This window comes from Balaenoptera musculus, chromosome 8 (assembly GCF_009873245.2).
Source record: "Balaenoptera musculus isolate JJ_BM4_2016_0621 chromosome 8, mBalMus1.pri.v3, whole genome shotgun sequence".
NCBI lineage: Eukaryota > Metazoa > Chordata > Mammalia > Artiodactyla > Balaenopteridae > Balaenoptera > Balaenoptera musculus.
The window spans coordinates 99,962,031-99,980,443 of record NC_045792.1 but is presented as its reverse complement, the minus strand read 5'-3'; the positions used below and the strand labels follow the sequence as shown (position 1 = coordinate 99,980,443).

General features: G+C 52.4%; 1 protein-coding gene across 1 annotated transcript in view; it reads left to right on the top strand.

The window, feature by feature from the left end:
- VWCE (von Willebrand factor C and EGF domains) overlaps positions 1 to 18,413 on the top strand; it is a 29,292-nt gene that overhangs the window by 4,278 nt on the left and 6,601 nt on the right. The window contains exons 5-15 of the mRNA XM_036862403.1: positions 3,091 to 3,207; positions 5,576 to 5,692; positions 6,588 to 6,716; positions 7,950 to 8,392; positions 8,475 to 8,568; positions 9,801 to 9,883; positions 11,578 to 11,665; positions 13,177 to 13,262; positions 14,582 to 14,699; positions 15,330 to 15,395; positions 16,770 to 16,862. Of these exons, the coding sequence (XP_036718298.1) occupies positions 3,091 to 3,207; positions 5,576 to 5,692; positions 6,588 to 6,716; positions 7,950 to 8,392; positions 8,475 to 8,568; positions 9,801 to 9,883; positions 11,578 to 11,665; positions 13,177 to 13,262; positions 14,582 to 14,699; positions 15,330 to 15,395; positions 16,770 to 16,862 (1,434 nt within the window). The remainder of the gene's footprint in view (positions 1 to 3,090; positions 3,208 to 5,575; positions 5,693 to 6,587; positions 6,717 to 7,949; positions 8,393 to 8,474; positions 8,569 to 9,800; positions 9,884 to 11,577; positions 11,666 to 13,176; positions 13,263 to 14,581; positions 14,700 to 15,329; positions 15,396 to 16,769; positions 16,863 to 18,413) is intronic.

The following is an 18,413-nucleotide window of genomic DNA, read 5'->3' as shown; positions in this document are numbered from 1 at the left end:
GCTTGAAAGCCTTTTTAAATTTTTTTAATTTGGATTTTGTAAAAATAACCTTTCTTCCCCTGAATATAAAAGTAAAAAATAACTTCTTTTGGAACATTTGGAAAGTACAAGAAGGGTAGAAAGGTGAAAATAAACCTGTCCCAGAAGTCCCTACGCAGAGATATTTGTTACTAAAATGAAGTTATTTTTTTCCCCTGCCCTGTCCCCTGGGTGTGTAGGTGTTTGTGAGTGTGTATGACTGTGGGTATATGTGTGTCAGGCATGCGTATCTGTCTGTTTTATAAAATTGGGATCATACCTTATCTATAGTTTTCGTTCATTATTTTTCTCACTTAACTTTGTCTTGGGAGTAGGAAATAGTCCTTATAACATCATTTTTTTTTTCAGATAATCTATTATAGGTTTATTTAGAACTTAATTCTCACCTTGAGTATGCAAAATACAAACTCCACAAAATGTTCATTTTTTTACTTTGTAGTTTACAAATATACAAAATAGATGTTTGCTTAAATTTATATTACATATTTATTAGGGCAAGGAACTATATAGAAAAAAACATTTGTTCTGCTTAAGGCATACTTGGGAATAAACCATTGTACAAATTATTGCACATCTGAAACCACAGTGCATAACAGACTGTCTGCATAAAAAGGTTAAAGTAAACCATGTGTATTTACCCGACTTAGGTCATAAATGTAGATCGGAAGACAAAAATAGATTTTCCTTGTCAAAGTATGCAGCAGTTTGAGAACTTTGGCCTCATTTGGTACCTTTAGAACCAGGACTCACCAAGCACCATCGTTTAGGCTATTAAAACACATTTTCTGTACCTGAATTTCTTCCTCTTCTTCTAAGATCCTAATAATGGCTTTTAGAAGGCAAAGAGAATACAAGGTGATCTTTATGCTTACATTGCATCAAAACAATTCAAGGGATTCTGGTCTTTCCTCCACCCAACTCACGGATCTAATTTATACCCTGATATCCACAACTTCCAGTCACCCCCTTGGCGTTTTGTAAGTCCAGGAATATATATTCAAGTTGGATTTAGAATTGGAATGATAGAAGATCCAGTCACAGACCCCATCTGTGCTTTGTTGTTTGATTTCCTCATGTCTCCTGATCATCTGTTCACAAGTTGATTTGTTGGGAACTTGACCATGATTGTAGTGCTTTCCGGCTGGGTTCCTCCCCTCACCGGGAAGACAGTGTGAAAGGTAAAAAATACTGAATTCTCGTCTGGCAGTGTGGGTCATATCCACTGTTTCGGGATTTTAAAGTGCCTCTTCATGTGTAAGGCAAGGTGGTCCGACCTCGAAAATGCCCGGTCGCGCTAATGGCACTGGGAGGGGCGGTGCCCAGTGTGTTTGCCGTAGTGCCTGGTCAGTTCATCTGAGCAGGCAGGTTTCCACCCACGGCCGTCCTAGTCACAGTGGTAAGGTTTCTCACCTGTGTGGGTTCGCAGGTGTGCCTTGAGATGAGAACTTTTCTGGGGCCACGACCTTCTCACCCTCTTTGGCTTGGGCTCCTCCAGCATGCAGGAACCGGGTGGCATGAGCTCTTGGTAATGGAGCGGTGGGACCTGCGGCTGCATCTGGTGGGGCAGGAAGGGAGGGTAGTTGGGCCCGGGTTGGGGATGGAAGCCCGGGGGTAGTGGCAGGGCAGGATGACAGTCCCTGCTGCTCAGCATACAACATCATTTTGAATGGCTGCAGATGTAGCTGCTATAATCTAAGTACCCAGTTCTGTGCTATCCATCCTTAGCTTGTCTGCAGTGTTTCACTGCTACAAATAATGCTGCGATAAAGAGGCTTCTTGTCAGCCCCTCTGACTATTCCCAGAAAGAGAACTATTGGGTCAAGGGTCCCATAAAGGAGTTTTGGTGCTCTCCCCCCCAGCCCCTTCCAGAAGGTTGAAGTACTTTGCAGACACACTTCTCATTGCAGAGGCAAACTGGACCAAGGAAAAGCCAGAGACCAATGTCAAAGCAAGTGCAGGGAAGTGGGGCCCCGGCCACCATCACAATGGGCCCAGTGGGATCGGGTGAATCAGGGTGGGCTTCTTAGAAGTGGTGGGTGTGGTCCCAAAGGTACCTGCTGTGGGAAGAGCAAGAAAGGAGAATGGAGGTGACCAGCAGGCATGGGGGCCAGGGGGTGGGAGGGAGGCTCAAGTGGGCAGAGTAGACTGGAGTGGGCGGAGCTGACCTCATAGGTCCTTAAGGTTCTGAGATAGGAAGGGCTGCCTTGAAGATCTGTCTCCCAGCCCCCCTCCCCCCTCAGGCCTGAACCTCCCTAAAGCACTACTTGGATCCAGTCACCCCACCCTGGGCAGAAGCCTCGGGACTCCTTTGCGCTCTATCGCTGAGCCTTTACCCACCACCTCTCCAGCTCGGCCTCACACTGCCCCGATGGGAACCTGAGCTTCAGCCAGACTGGGCCCCCGGCGGTCCCTGTGCTTCCCGGAAGCTTCTCAGACACTCTCCACTCTGTGGGCCCCCCTCCTGATGCCTCTTGGTCCTCTCAGCCCACCTCTCTTCCAGCACACACCTGCCGTGGCCGGGCAGTCCCTGGTAGGGCGCATACCGCCAGCCGCACGCGGGCCTCTCGTGGCTGTGTGTCGTGGCTGTGTGTCGTGGCTCCTATGTTCTCAGGCTGCAGCCATCTGGAGAGTCAGCACTGTGTCTTAGTGACATTTGTGTCCTCGGCAGCCCCCCTTCCAGGTCTGCTGCATGCAGGCGGTGCTCAATAAGCATTTAAGGGAATTTAATCAGCCTTCCTGCCCACTCCCCCTGCCCTTTCGGGGTTACCCTGCAGGTGGGACCATTGGAAATAGTTCTGTCTCAGCCAGCCTCTCCGTCGTCTGTTCTGCGTGGGTCAAAAAGAGACCTGGCCCCTCGGCCTCTTCTTTCTGGGGGCATCCCTAAAGCTGTATGACTTACCTGGTGCCTTCTTTCTTCCTGGGGTGGGGGTGGGTTCCACCCTGCCGAGGGCAGGCCCTGTGTGGGCACAGGGTCCTCGTGGGGTGCATATTCTCCCCACACCCGAACCACGTTCAGCATGAGCTATGCAAGAGTGTTTCCTCGCTCCCCAGACATCGATGAATGTTTAAGCTCCTCTTGTGAGGGCCACTGCGTGAACACGGAAGGCGGGTTCGTGTGCGAGTGTGGGCCAGGCATGCAGCTGTCTGCTGACCGCCACAGCTGCCAAGGTGAGTGGCTCTGGAAGGGGTAATGATGGTGCCGTCGCCACCGCTGCTAGGCTCTGATGCTGAACTCACGGCCCTGCCAGGCCCAACCCGTGCTCTCCAGGCATGATTGCGTTTCACTTTCACCACAGTCCTCTGAGGGAGATGCTGTTCTCATCCTCCTTTTCTGGATGAGGCTTGCCCAAGGCCATTCTGTCAGTAGGAGGAGAAGGAGTCGGCTTGCATGCGGGCACGTCTGACGCTAGGGCCTTTGCTCCGGACCACGACTCAGTAGAAACTGCTGCTGCCATCACTGTAGGGTAGGGGGGTGGTGGGGGTGAGGGAGAGGCTGAGGGGAGGGCTAGGGTCAGGAGAGCAGACTAACCGGAGGGAGGAGGCCGCTGAGCTGGGGGAGGGCTGAGGGGACGGGTGACACGTCCCGGGGGCTCTGTGGGAGAGCCGTGCTGTGAGAGTCACCTCAGCCACCTGCCCTGGTGCTGGGCCAGGCTCTGGAGACACACAGCCAGTAAGAAAACATCCTGCTCTCCAGCGACCTCCCCACTTCCCCCACCCCCGGTCTGGTGGGAGGGGAAGAACAATGAGGTTGGGTCGAGGGGCTAAGTGCTGTGGGAACCCAGGGAAGAGAAGGAATCTTTTCAACTAAGTGAACAGGATGAGCGAGACCTTTTAAAATAATTACTCATTCCTTAAAAATGATTTTTATTTACAGAAATTATGTCAGAAAACATTCTCTCTTTAACAAGGCAGCTAAGACAGAAGCTCCCCTTGATACTGTGGTATCATTTTCTGGGTGTCTGAAATTTTCATAAATTATTTTAAAAGTTTTAAAAGTCATGGCACTAGCCCCAGACCGTCTCTCCCACTCCCAACCTCTATGCTCCCTAGAGAATAGCCCTGGTGTCAGTATCTGCTTGGGCTGCTATAACAAAATACCACAAACTGGGTGGCTTAAACAACAAAAATTTATTCTCACAGTTCTGGAGGCTGGGAAGTACAAGATCACAGTGTTGGCCCACTCAGTTGCTGGTGAGGGCTCTCTTCCTGCCTTGCAGACAGCTACCTTCTCTTTGTGTCCTCACAAGGCAGAGAGAGAGCAAGCTCTCTCATGGCTCTTCTTCTAAGGGCACTAATCCCATCATGAGAGCCCCACCCTCAAGACCTCATCCAAACCTAATTACGTCCCAAAGGCCCCACCTCCTAATATCATCACATTGGGGGTTAGGGCTTCCGTTTATGAATTTGGAGGGAATGCAGTTCATCCATAGCACTAAGTTATCAATCTGATGAGTGCCCTGCCTGCCTCTCCCCAGTATGTGTACATACACACATGTGCACTTACAGAGATATGATGATAAGAGATGGGTGGCTAACAGTTGTTGAACTCCTGTATTCCCGGCACCATGCTAAGCATTTAACATGCATTTTCTCAATTTCATCCTCAAAATTGTCCTATGAAGTTGGTACTGTTTAGTTCCATTTTCCTGATAGGAATACTGAGGCTTAAAGAAGTTAACTTTCTCAAGATCACATTAGAGCTTCGATGTGAACCCAGTCATTCTTCTGCCTGCTTTCTTCCCTTCAACAATCTGTCATGAAAATCTCTTCACATCAGGGTCAATAGACTTGCTTTATTCTTTTCAGCTTCTGCCTGGTACTCTGCAGTGCAGATATCCCATAGTTTACTAACTCTTCTCTTATTGATGAACATGCAGATCGTTTCCAGCTTTTTTCCAATTTCAAACAATGGCTTGGGGAAACTTTGACAGAGGAGGTAGTTTAGAAGCTGAGTTTCAATGTATGAGTAGGAGTTTTCCAGCCAGACAAGATGGGAAGGCATTCCAAGCAGATAGGAGAACATGGGCAAAGGGGGAGGGCCACAAGAGCATGGTGCCTTTGGAAGATGGCAAGAATTTGGGCCAGAGTAAAGGTGAGGGGCAAGGAGAGAGGTGGGAAAGGCAGCCCAGGACTCGTGAGCTATGGTGCTGCATTGGTGCTTGTGGGAGCCTTGGAGGGATTTTAAGCAGAAAGTGGCCTGATCAGAGGTGCCCTTTGGTCAGAACATCCTGGGGGCTCTGTAGAGGGTGGCTTGGGAGGAGCACAGGGAGGGGCAGAGAGACACACAAGGCTGTTGTTATCCTCTAGACCAGAGACAAAGCCCAGGGCACCTGGACTAGGGTATGGCAGTGAGGGTAGAGAGAAGTGGGCTGGTCCAGGGAGGACTTAGGAGTTGATAGACTGAATGTGGGTGGTGAGAAGGAGAGGGGTTAAGAGTCAGGTAGGGGATAGTGATGAGAGAGGTAGGTAGAGAGGACCACATATTTCCAAAACTCTATGGGGAAATGAGCTCCAGCTGTGTCCTGTTCCCTTCCAGACACTGATGAATGCCTTGGGACACCCTGCCAGCAGAGATGTAAAAACAGCATTGGCAGCTACAGGTGTTCCTGTAGAACTGGCTTCCATCTCCACGGCAACCGGCACTCCTGTGTAGGTAAGGCAGGGGACCCTGTTGTCTTCACACTTAGGCTGCCAACCAGGAAGATGGACAGGGCGAGCCCAGGGACAGGGAAAGGTCAGCAGTCTGGACCTCCTGGTTCCCTGGAGCCTGCAAGCGCTTGAGCCTTTGCTCAGAGCCTGCCTTTCCCTGGGGTTGGCGTGGCTCCTAATGGAAGACCCCGTCTTGGACTTTTCCTGGCCACATGCCACTTTCATCCTGTTATGTTTCTCTTCCACCCTCTCCCAGATACACCCCAAGGATTCCTCTCTGCTCACCTATTTTCTTGGCTGCCTTTGCTCCCCTTGGTAAATAAAGCACGTTATGTCTTGGTTCCTCTGGTTTAGAAGGAGACCCCTGTTTTCTCAGCCCATTGCAGAAATTTCCAGAAAGGGATTGGCATGTTTGGCTTGAGCTTGGCTCATGGGTTGAAGGTGGGGTCCCATGGGCCTGAAAAGAGACCTTGTTCTAGCAGAGTTGGGTGTTTGTCCTGAAGCCTGCCCTGAGCAGTGTGGTGATTTTTGAGACTCTTTTTTCAGAAGGGCCCATAGCACCCGATGCCCGACAGTGGGTTGGTGGAAGGTTTGGAGATGAGATTCCCAGTGGGGCCCATGCCCACCAGCCAGCACTTAATCATTGCTGCACAGTGCTGGGGTATGAGCCACTGGTGCATCCATTAAATGCCTACTGGATGCATGAACCTTCCAAGGAGACTAGCACTAGATTTCAGCCCCATTCCCAGACATCTGAGTCACATTGGCACCCTGGGGCAGGGAAGGACCCCATAAGAACATGGCAGGGAGACTCCCCCAGCCTTTTGGGGTAAGTGATGGGGGAAGAAGGACTTGGTAGCCCCGATAAGGCAGCCGTCGGTAGCGAGGCTCTCCCGCAGATGTAAACGAGTGTCGGAGGCCACTGGAGAGGCGGGTCTGTCACCATTCTTGCCATAACACCGTGGGCAGCTTCCTGTGCACCTGCCAACCTGGCTTCAGGCTCCGAGCTGACCGAGTGTCGTGTGAAGGTGAGCGCTGGGCCCCGCCCCCTGGTCCCAGGCCCCGCCCCCCGGCCCCAGGCCCCACCCTCCCAGAGCGGGCCCTCTTCCTTCCCCCTGAACTTTTTTTCAGTTCATCTCGTTTGTTATTTCCAACATCCCCCTTTCATCCTTTGTGTCTTCTTCCACTTCTTTATCCATTCTTTTATTTTCCTTTCACTGTTTCCCCAGCCCTACTGTTTCCTCCCAAATAGTAAAAGGAAAAAAAAAAAAAAACCAACAAAAAACAATGATAGAGGAGCATGTGACGTAGGAGTCCCAGTAACCTGGGCTCCCAGGGGCACTTTGGACGGTGTGGTGTCAGATCTCTGCCATGATTTAACAGCGTGCGTGTAAACGTCCATATAATGTCGTGTCAACACCGACGGCATTCTTTCTAGTCCAGGGCCAGTTTTCCAGCGTGTAATCGCCCGCGATGGTCTGAGCTCAGCCACCCCGTTTCCCCCTCCCAGCCCAACCTGTTTTCTCCCCGTCTCACTCTGGTTTGTGACTCTCTTCCTTTTTCCTATCTCTCACCCTTGCCCCTCATCTGCCTCCTTCGCCGCCCTCTTGTTTTCGGACTCTCTCTCTCTCTTTCTGTCTTTCAGACTGTTGGGCAGTTGGTGTCCATCTGCAGGGAAAATGTGCACTGTTCCTAAGTGTGTGTGTGCGAGTGATTGTGTGTGTCTCAGGGGAGACATCCTCTTGGAAGCTGGCCTGTCTGCCATGGGCCCAGAGAGGACCCTGGGCTCTTCCTCCCCCTGAGCCTCAGCCTCTCCTCCTGGGAAGCCACATCTGGATGGGAGAGTAGGGAACACACTCCTGACTTGTCAGGAATAGGGAAGGGTCACTCCCAGGTCGGATCCCTGAGGGCTTAGAGAAGGTCTGCCTGGTTCAGGAAAACCCGAGTCTCCTTTGTGGCCAGCGAGGAAGGGAAGGGAGAAGACGCTGATTTTGCTGCATCTGAAGCAGCTGGACCTCCCGCACCACCAGCTTGTAACTTCGGGCTGCTCGTGGTACTTTTTCATCAATCTTCTCCCGTGATTGTCACCGCAGCCCCATTAGTTTGAGGTTGAACTGGTGGTATTAGATCTATCATGTTGATGAAGAAACTGGCCCAGAGGCATTCAGTGATTTGTGGTGGTGGGCCTGAGTCCACGCCCCTCGAGTCTCGCCTCCCGCCCCTGCTGCCTCCCTGCAGACGCCTCTGTGTTTCCGTTTCAGCTTTCCCCAAAGCCGTGCTGGCCCCATCTGCCATCCTGCAGCCCCTGCAGCACCCCCCTAAGATGCTACTGCTGCTTCCAGAGGCAGGCCGGCCCGCCCTCTCCCCAGGGCACAGCCCTCCTTCTGGGGCTCCAGGACCCCCAACTGGAGTCAGGACCACACGACTGCCATCTCCCACACCTGCACTGCCCACGGCCTCCACTTCTGCCCTGATGCAGCTGCTGTCCACCCCAGTGGCCACCCCAGTGCCTAGTCCCTCTCTGTTGGGGACCCTCAGACCTCCCTCACAAATCCAGGAGAAGGTGGTGGTGACCCCTTCCTTGCCCAGGGGCCCTGAGGCCACACAGCTGGCACCAGGGCCCTCTGCCTGTTGGCACCTGGGAGCCATGCATGAGTCCGGGAGCCGCTGGACAGAGCCTGGCTGTTCCCAGTGCTGGTGCGAGGTGGGTGTGAGGGGTCCTCCGGGCTTCCCTGGTCTGGTGTCTGGGGCATTGTGGTGGCTGGAACTCCAGTTTCTGCTTCTAGGATGGGGAGGTGACCTGTGAAAAGGTGACGTGTGAAGCTGCTTGTTCTCACCCGGTTCCCTCCGGAGATGGGGGATGCTGCCCATTGTGTACAGGTGGGAGCCGGTCTGGGGAAGGCTGTGAGTTTCTCACATGGTACTGCCTCTTCCCTTTCCGAGCCTTTCTGCAGCTGAAAGGCTGTTCTCCAACTTCCGTGTGTCACCTGAAGGGTGATCCCTGGGCCCAGCCCCCAGAGCTTCTGATTTAGCAGGTGCTGGGTAAGGCCCGGGAATTTGCATTTCTAACAAGTTCCCAGGTGACGTTGACGCTGCTGCTTCGGGGACCACACTTTGAGAACCACTGGTCTGTGCTCTCAAGGGGAACTTCTGACCTTCCGGGGATCCTTTTTGGGCTTCGTTCTTTCATTTATTCCTTCATTCAGCAAGTTTCTCCAGACCCACTCTGCAGTCCCCTCCCCTGCCCCAGTCCCCCTCCTACTGCAGGAGGAGTAATCGTTTATAAATTCTACCCCCATTCTGATTCCCTCCCGCAATCTACTGACCATTTTTCATTTGCTTCCCATTGCTGTTAGGATAAAGACCTCAAATCTTAACAAGTCCTTCAGCAGAGCTCCTTAACACTCACCCTGCACGTGAATCGCTGGGAATCTTGTTAAAATGCAGATTCTCATTCAGTAGATGTGGGGAGGGGCCTGAGCGGCTGCATTTCTATGAAGCTCCTGGTGGTAAGATGCTGAGGTTGCTGCACTTTGAGCAGCAGTGGAAAAGTCTTCCTAAGGGTTAAAATGAAAATGCAACTTAACTGATTTTCTTAATGATAATTGTGATCTTTCACTGTGTCCCTACTGTGTACTAAGCCCTGAGTGTAAATTGCTGTGTACATTACATCTGAGGTTGTGCATCCTTCCAAGTCCCCTGCAGGGCATGTGGTGGTAGTATTTCCATTTTACAGTAAAGAAACTGAGTCCCAGAGAGGTTGAGTGACACGTCCAGGTCCAAGGCCACTCAGGTGACAGGCCAGTTTTGGAACCTGGGGCTGTCTGGCTGCCTTTCCTGCCTTATGGGAATAAAATGCCATGCTTTCAACACAGTTCTGGGTTTATCAGACATAAATGGGACCCTCCCAGGGCACCCTGTGTGGGTGTCTCTTGTAGTTCTCCAGGGGTCTTGGGACCACACCGTTCTGAGTACCTAGATCTGTCAGTCCTGGGGCATCCGAGCCAGTGAGAGAAGGTTCCAGGTACATTATGCCTGGAAAAGTAATGAGACCTCAAGCTTCCTCTACTTTGAAGAGGTCTGATGCCTCCACTCCTGTTTGTCTTTCAAAGGCTGTTTTCACAGTGGCGTCATCCGGGCTGAAGGGGACGTGTTTTCACCTCCCAACCAGAACTGCACTGTCTGTGTCTGTCTGGTGAGTATCACAAGATCCCTGAAGCCTCGCGGGTGTTTTCTTAACCTTTGGGGGTTTTAGAGGAAGGGGGAAAGACCGGATGTTAAAGGTGAGCTCGTTGAATGGAGGGAGAGTTCTCAGGTTGTGGATTTTGGTCGGAACCTGCGGAATTTAAAAGCGTGGGGGATGGGAAACCTGTAGCCTGTGGAGTCAGGGAGGCTTTTGCTGAGCAGAAAAGAGCCAACAGGCAAACAGGGTCCATCTGTCTAGGAAGGGGAGGGGATGAAACTGCCTCGGAAACTTCCTACCAGGGAGGCAGTTTTTCTCTCCAGGCAAAATATTTGCCGGCACAATAAAGGTAGCCGTGTTGGGAGGGAGAAGGCTCATTACCAGACTCAGCTTGTTAAGAGTATTTTGCTTGAGGCAAATTCACTCCTCCAAGAATAGTTATTAAGTTCCTACCATGTGCCAGACCCAGCCAGAGGCTGTCCCTTGGATTGGATCATGAGCCCCCCCGGTGCATACCAGGAAGGGGCTTGGTATTTTCCATCTAGCTCCTCACCCGAGGCTCCTGGCGGCTCTTCAGGGTCGGCTTTGCAGTCCCCATTCTACAGGTGAAAAGACTGAGTCTGGGAGGTGGCAGAGCTGGGATTTGAGCCGCGGTCTGTCTGCTTCCAAAGCCCAGGCTCTGCCCACCAACCCTCACTGCCTCTCATCGTCTTTAAAAGCAGCCCTGGTCTGGCAGTGATGGCGGAAGCTGTAATGTAAAGGCGGGGCGGGGGGGCGGGGCACGTAGATCGCTACCGCCACCCTTATTGAGCCCTTCCTGTGCGCCACACTTGTGAAGTGGCCAAGCGCTTTCGTGCCTGATCACATTTCACTCAATCCTCAGCAACCCCAGCAGAGGTGCCCTTTCCAGCTCATCTCACAGATAGGGAGACGGAGGCTCAGAGAGGTGATATACTTTGCCCAAAGTCACACGACTTGGAGGAGCAGACCTGGACCTCAGGTCTGGCTGACTCCAAAGCGGGGGCTTTTTTGTCTTAACTTCAATTTTAAAAAATTGAGTTTTAAATTAACTCCTTGGCGGTATTAGTACGTGTGTCAAACTCAGATGCACGGAAGGTGTCTCTGGTGGAGTAAACCTCTGTTCTCCACTTCTCAGCATCCTTCCAGAGCTTCTGTATGCCATGGCAGGGAATGCCATGGTGGGGGCCATGCCATGGGGGGCAGTGCCATGGGAGGCTAGGCTCGTCCATTTTCATGAGGAAGGCAGCGTGCTCTGCTCTCTGGTCTGCCCCTCGTCTTGGAAAGGGGGATGTTGGAAACTACACCATAATAAACCCTGGTACTGGGTCCCAGCACAGTATCCTTGTGTGACCATGGTGGCATTTAAAGGTCTTGGATGGCTTCCCTTTTTTTTTTTTTTTTTTTAATATTTTATTTATTTGGCTGCGCCGGGTCTTAGTTGTGGCATGCGGGATCTCGTTGCAACATGCGGGATCTAGCCCTGACCAGGGATCGAACCGGGGCCCCCTGCATTGGGAGTGTGGAGTCTTAACTACTGGACCAACAGGGAAGTCCCAGGATAGCTTCCTTTAGGAGGCTTTCATGTGGGACAGGAATCCTGAGGGTGGTGTGAAATAGGGAACAAGCTGGTCTGTTGGGCCTGACGGTCTACCCTCCCCCAACCGTACCACCTCTCACCTCCTCAGGCTGGAAATGTGTCCTGCATCTCCCCCGAGTGTCCTCCCGGCCCCTGTCAGGCCTCCCTAAAGGTCGGATGCTGTACTTGTGTGCCAGGTAAGGGACTCTTTGTGGGAGAGGACAGGGTGAATTTATGACGGGGGTGAGCGGTGTCTTTAGGAGTATGTTTTTTTTTTGAGGGGGGTGAGTGGAGGAGAGAGGAAGGAGATTGATTTCTGCTTTAGAAACTCAGATCAAATGAAGCATTTCAAAGTGCCCGTTTTAATTGAGCACCTACTGTGTGCATAGTGGTTTGGATGCTAGATTGGGCTCACAGCCCATCCTGCCCCCTGCCGGGGTTGGTGCCTTTAACACAGACAGGAAGGGGTTTGGGTCCACCCTTGGCATGGCTCTGTCCCGAGACTGGGAGGGGGTCTCCCCTGCCCCACTAATGAGTTGGTCCTTTGTTAAAATGTGTTCTCTTCCTGAGATGACCTCATGGCCGTCACTGCTGGCTCTGGACCATTGCTCTGTGGGCCCTTGCCCGTCCTGATCTCATTGAATCCGTGTGGTGCAGCCCTGAGGGAGTACTATTCTTAGCCCCATTTTATAGATGAGGAAACTGAGCTCAGAGAGGTCATCACTGCCCAAAGACAACACACACCAGTGAGTAAAGGAGCAGAGCTTGAACTCAAGCTTACCTGATTTCAAAGCTAGTGTTCTATTAAATACTATTTTTCCCTTGACTTTTGAATGCTATTTAATTTTATTTATTATTTATTTTTTGCCACGCTGCGCGGCACGTGAGATCTTAGTTCCCCAACCAGGGATCGAACCTGTGCCCCATGCATTGGAAGTGCAGAGTCTTAACCACTGGACCGCCAGGAAGTCACAAATGTTATATATTTTTAGTTAAACATTTTTGAACAGGCAATATACTCCCTGTGAGGTAGGAACTGTTAATCCCATTCTACAGATGAGAAAACTGAGGCTTAGGAGAGCTTAAGTATCTTGCCCGTAGTGAGTTGTGTAGCTGGGATTTGAACCCAGTGCCCTCTGACTAAAGCCAGGTGGGCCCCGGCAGGTTTTCAAGGTTGTTTTTACCAGCAGGGATGGGGGATCTTCATATGAGAGGCTCTCACTGAATCCTCCCTGCCTCCAGGGGCTGGCAGCATTCCCAGACCTTGCCATAGGTGTCTGGGGCCGTCTTTTTTCATTTCTTCTTTTCTCTTACTCTTTAGTTATTCCGGGCTTCCCTTCCTTCTTGGTTAAGGACCTTAACTTGCATGTGGTTCATTCTCTGTCAGTTTTTTTTTTTTTTGGCCGCACCATTCGGCATGTGGGATCTTAGTTCCCTGAGCAGTGATTGAACCTGTTCCCCCTGCATTGGGAGCTCGGAGTCTTAACCACTGGACGGCCAGAGAGGTCCCTCTCTGTCAGTTTTTAACTACCGGTGTACCTTTAGGTGAGGGTTTGGAGGGGAGCAGCGATTGGGCTTTTGGGTGTGGGTGTGCCGTGGAATATTGTGGGGGTGTGTTTTCTTCCCAGAGACCCCTCCCACCCATTTGCTCCCCCTTTTCTTTAGCTGCCCAGAGACCTTGAGCTGCCTCTTCCTTTCTCCTCCGCAGTGAGATGCTATTTCCATGGCCGGTGGTATGCAGATGGGGCTGTGTTCAGTGGTGGTGGTGACGAGTGTACCACCTGTGTCTGCCAGGTAGGGGGCTGAGTGGGTGGGTGCTGGGGAGGGGGCAGGGCACACGACTTTCCCAGGATGCCTTGACCAGGAGAAGAGGAGCCGCCATGCAGCAAAAGGGAAACTGAGGCAAGAAAGAGACTAAAGGGGCCTTAGCATTCGCCAAGGCCTTCCCGCAGTCTCCTTGAAGTTCGTCCTTCAGCATTGCTATTTATAGAGCACCTACTGTGTGCCTGGGACAATGCTGGGCGCTGGGGACGCAGTTGAGCACAAGACAGCCCCAGCCGCCTCCGTCAGGGGCCCACAGCTAGGTGGGCAATGGACAGGGGAGCGGGGCTCTTAACGAGGCTGTGGGCTTCAGGGAAGCCTACTCGGAGGGAGGGATGCTAAGCCGAGACCTGAAGGATGACTAGGACAACCCGGTGAGGAGCTGAGACAGGTGTGCCTGGCAGAGGGCACTGCGTGAGCAGAAGACCGGAGGCGGGAGAGAGCAGGGCGAGTTCCAAGGCCTGGGGGTGTCCATCCTGGCTGGAGCCCGGACTGCGAGAGGGACTGGAAATGCGGCTGAGGTGGGGATCCTGTTTGGGCTGAGTTCCAAGAACAGGGCCTGGGGTGGGCCTCTCGTGTAAGTGGTTTTCTGAAGGAGTGCTCTCGGGAGAGACTGGCTGGGGAAGCAAGTCAGCAGGGGGAGGGGCCACAAGAAGAGGGGTCTCGGGCTGATGCCACGGGGAGCTCTGGAGTGTGAGTGCCCCGCAGAGGTGGGTGTGTCCAGAGGCCAGGGAGCTGGGCTCTTCTACCCCCAGCATCAGGTGGTTGTAGGTACTTCCTTGCTCCCCGGGAGTGGGGGTGAATGAACATCCAGGCACCTGGAGGACGTGACCCTCATCAGCCAAGGGCAGTGCTTAGGGGAAGGGGTCTGTGAGGGGGCAGCGATAGCCTCTGCGTCAGTCTCAGTCATGAAGGGCTTTGCCAGCCAGGCAGAGGGTTTTGGACTTGCAGAGCTGCCAAGGGTTTTAAGTGGTGGAGTGATGTGATCGGATTGGTGCATGAGAAGTTCTCTGGCTGCAGGTGAGAGTGGATTGGAGTGAGAGCAGAAAGCTGTTGCAGAAGAGTGAGAGGAAGAGATTCTGGAGGCTGCAGCTAGGGCAGCGGGGACCCTGCAGGCACGCAGCCGGCATATTCCTGGGACCCTCTCCCAGCCCCGCCCCAGCCCCCAGGGAAGGACTCGCCGATCCTTCCACTCTTGCTCCCTGGAGATTTGTCACTTTTAGGGGGGTGACGGCAGCCTACCGGCCTCCTCTTTGGCCCTCACTGGTTTGTGCCCCCTGGCTCTCTTCCAGAACGGGGAGGTGGAATGTTCCTTCACACCATGTCCAGAACTGGATTGCCCCCGCGAGGAGTGGTGGCTGGGCCCTGGGCAGTGCTGCTTCACCTGCAGGGAACCCGCACCCATGACAGGTGAGGGCCGCTCAGCCCTGCATCCCAGGCTGCACCCAGCACCAGGCCTGGATGCCCGAGCCGGGGGAGGCTGAGCTTCACCCGCTGAGACTCTGTGTGTGTGTGTGAGTGCTCTCTATGTGTGTTGTGTGTGTCTGTGTTTGTGTGTGTGTCTGTTTGTGAGTGTGTATATTTGTGTGTTTTAAGTTTGTATATGAGTGACATCTGTGTGTGAGCTTGTGTACGTGTCTGCGTGTTTGTGTGTGAGTGGTATCTGTGTGTGTGTTGTTGGGTGTGTGTGTCCGTGTGTTTTTGTTGTGTGTCCGTTGTATCTGTGTGCATGTGTCTGCGTGGCAGTGGTTTCTGTGTGTGTGAATGGGTGTGTTTGTGGGTGTGTGTGGACGTGTACGTTTGTGTGCGCGTGCCTGTGTATACCAGGCTCATGTCAGGCAGGAAAGTTCACTAACTGAGGGAGCCAGGCGGCAGCAGCAGGCAGCTCTGGGCCCAGTGGGTGGCTGCGTGGACTCAGTGTGAGTGAGCAGAGGCGTCTGTCTGTCCTTGCTGGGTGGTGCTGTAGGTCCCGCGGGCATTCAGGACCCTCCTCGGCACTTCTGCCCACTCGTCCTTTCTCCCCCGCTGTCCCCTGGCCAGGCTGCTCTCTGGACGACAACGGGGTTGAGTTTCCGGTTGGACAGATCTGGTCTCCCGGTGATCCCTGTGAGTTATGCATCTGCCAGGTGAATGACAACCTGCGCGCCTTCAGCTGCTTTCCCCACCCTTCCCCGTCCCGGGCCGGGCAGCCCTGCCCCTGCGGAAGCGGGGCCACCTCAGGCCTGTCCCAGTCTCGCTTCCATGCTATCAAATCCCGTTTTTACAGAAGGGGCTGGGATCCAGGTTATTCTGTCCTCGGTAGATTTTCAGGATGACAGAGCTTGGCAGTCTGTCTGTCGTAAGAGTGCTGTGTGACCCACCGTGCATGTGCGGGGAGCTGCTGGCCTATGGAGCTGGAAATAGGATTCCCAGGAGCAGGTTTTCGCCGGGCACGGATAACAGAGGGAGCTGGGCAGCCCGAGGCCTAGTAGTTAAGGCCTTTTCTGTGAAATTGCGAGGCTTCCTCCATTAATGTGAGTCACGTGACCTCACCTCATCAGAAGTGGGTGAGGGTGCGTGAGTTTGAGAGTCAGATTGACAGACATGCAAACACAGCTATTTGCCAAGAAACGCGATCGTTTTAGCTCATGTTCAAGTACGGTTGGCTTTCCTTTCTACTTTAAGAGAGTTTTTAGTCGCTTGGAGCTTAGAGCTTTATTTCTCAAAATGAGGTCCCTGCCCTGGCTGTGTCGTTGCCATCACCAGGGGGGCCTTGGTAGAACCTCAAGGCTGCCCGGGGCTCGGACTCAGAATCTGCATTTTAATCCCCCGGTGACTCGCGTGCACATGAGCGCGTGAGAAGCGCGGCCTTCAAGTCCCTTTGATGCGCCATTTGTTTAAAAAAGCCTTAGACCCTTAGAAAACTTGGAAACGTTTCATCGGAATTAGAGTGGGGAGCAAAGTACATCCGCTGCCTTTTTTCTCCTTCAGGACTGATCTAGGGCACTCATATTACAAGAAAATAACACGAAACTTCAACTTCTTACGAAAAAAAAAAAAAACTGTATATGGTGCTTTCATCTTCTGAAAGACATTTCCGGTGGAATAGCTTTCTATAAAAATAGGATTTTATTGGACTCCATAGATTTGGGGTGAGCCAGGGTTTCAGGGAAACTCGGAGAAGAGTTTGGATGAGGTTATGGTGCAGCCTTGGCTGCTGCGGGGAAGGGACGGGAAGCCGAGGAGACCAAAACCCCAGCTCCGACCTTCCCCCTCTGGGATATGGGAAGGCTTTTTTCTGGAAGGCTCACACCCCCTTTCCCAAGTAGCCGGTCCTCTTTGGGGGACCCCTGCCACCTCCCAGCTGCATCATGGCGCCTCTTAGGGCAGGCTCTGGCCAGTTTGCAGCACCACCCTTTCTTTTGGGGGCCTGTGGGGTGGGGAGGTGGGAGCTGGCGTGTCAGGTGGGGTCTTGGTGAAGTTCTTCCTCCCTTCAGGCAGATGGTTCAGTGAGCTGCAAGAGGACAGACTGTGTGGACTCCTGCCCTCACCCGATTCGGATCCCCGGACAGTGCTGCCCCGACTGTTCGGCAGGTAAGGCCCTGCCTGGGGGGCCGGGGACGGCATAGCACCCCTGGCCCCCACATCAGGGGTCACCCTGTATCAGGCTTCTCTGTGCAAAGCACCACACATGCTTCGTCTTTGCTCATCCTCGCAACAACCCCATGGGGCAACCCCATTTTAGAGATGAGGAAACTGAGGCTCAGAGACGGAAAGCAGTTTGCTCAAGGGAGGCCCTGTCTGGGTGCTGGAAGCAGATATGAAGATATGCAGAGCTTGCAGCCTAGGTGGGGTGATAAAGGAACATACCTGTGAGACAATTAGAGAACAGGGAGAGGAAATTAAAGTGATCCTTTATGTTTTAATAGTAATTTTCACCTTTTCCAGAAGTGATATTTTATTATAGAACATTTAGAAAATACAGAAAGCAAAGAAAAAAATTAAAAAGGACCCATTATCACTGTTAACTTCATGGTTTTATCTTCCTAGTCTCTTTTTGTGATATAACATCAGTATCTATATATACCTCTATCTCTATAACATATCTGTAACATGCATCTATATCTATATATCTATCATGTCATAGATACATAGCATATCATAGATGTTTGTTATATCTTTTTTCTTCTTTTTTGGCCGAGCCACACGGCTTGGGGGATCTTAGCTCCCTAACTAGGGATGGAACCCGCACCCTTGGCAGTGAAAGTGTGAAGTCCTAACCACTGGACTGCCAGGGAATTCCCTATATATTTTTTCTTATAAAATGTTTCTCTACTGTCCCATCACCTGCTTTTTTTTTTTAAAATAAATTTATGTATTTATTTTTTATTTTTAGCTGCATTGGGTCCTTGTTGCTGTGCGCGGTCTTCCTCTAGTTGCGGCGAGTGGGGGCCACTCTTCATTGCAGTGCGCGGGCTTCTCATTGCGGTGGCTTCTCTTGTTGTAGAGCATGGGCTCTAGGTGCGTGGGCTTCAGTAGTTGTGGCATGTGGGCTTCAGTAGTTGTGGCATGTGGGCTCAGTAGTTGTGGCTTGCGGGCTCTAGAGCGCAGGCTCAGTAGTTGTGGTGCTCGGGCTTTGTTGCTCCGCGGCATGTGGGATCTTCCTGGACCAGGGCTCGAACCCGTGCCCCCTGCATTGGCAGGCAGATTTTTAACCACTGCGCCACCAGGGAAGCCCACCATCACCTGCTTTTATACGTACCAGTATGTGATAAATATCATCAAGGTGGCAGCACTCAGATGGGGCCTCTGTGGGCTTCGGAAAGCAGAGACGGGAGCTGTAGGGGACCCTCCTGGAAGGTGGGGTTTGGGATTCGACTGAGTGGAGAGGAGCAGAGAGGACAGCCGTGGTGCCTGGCACCCAGGTTGATTCTCCGGGTCCCTCATCCTGATCCTGCCAAGTGAGGGGGTAGGAGGAACGGCTCCTTTCCCTGGGGGAGAACCTTGAAGTAAAGACACTATGATCCCTTTGCTGAATCCAGCGAGAAAAAAGTCAGCACCCAATCCAGACATATGTTCTGTCCCTTCCCCAGCCCCCTGGGCAAGTGTCTAGAGAGGCCGTTGGCCTGACCTTTGCTGCCTAGA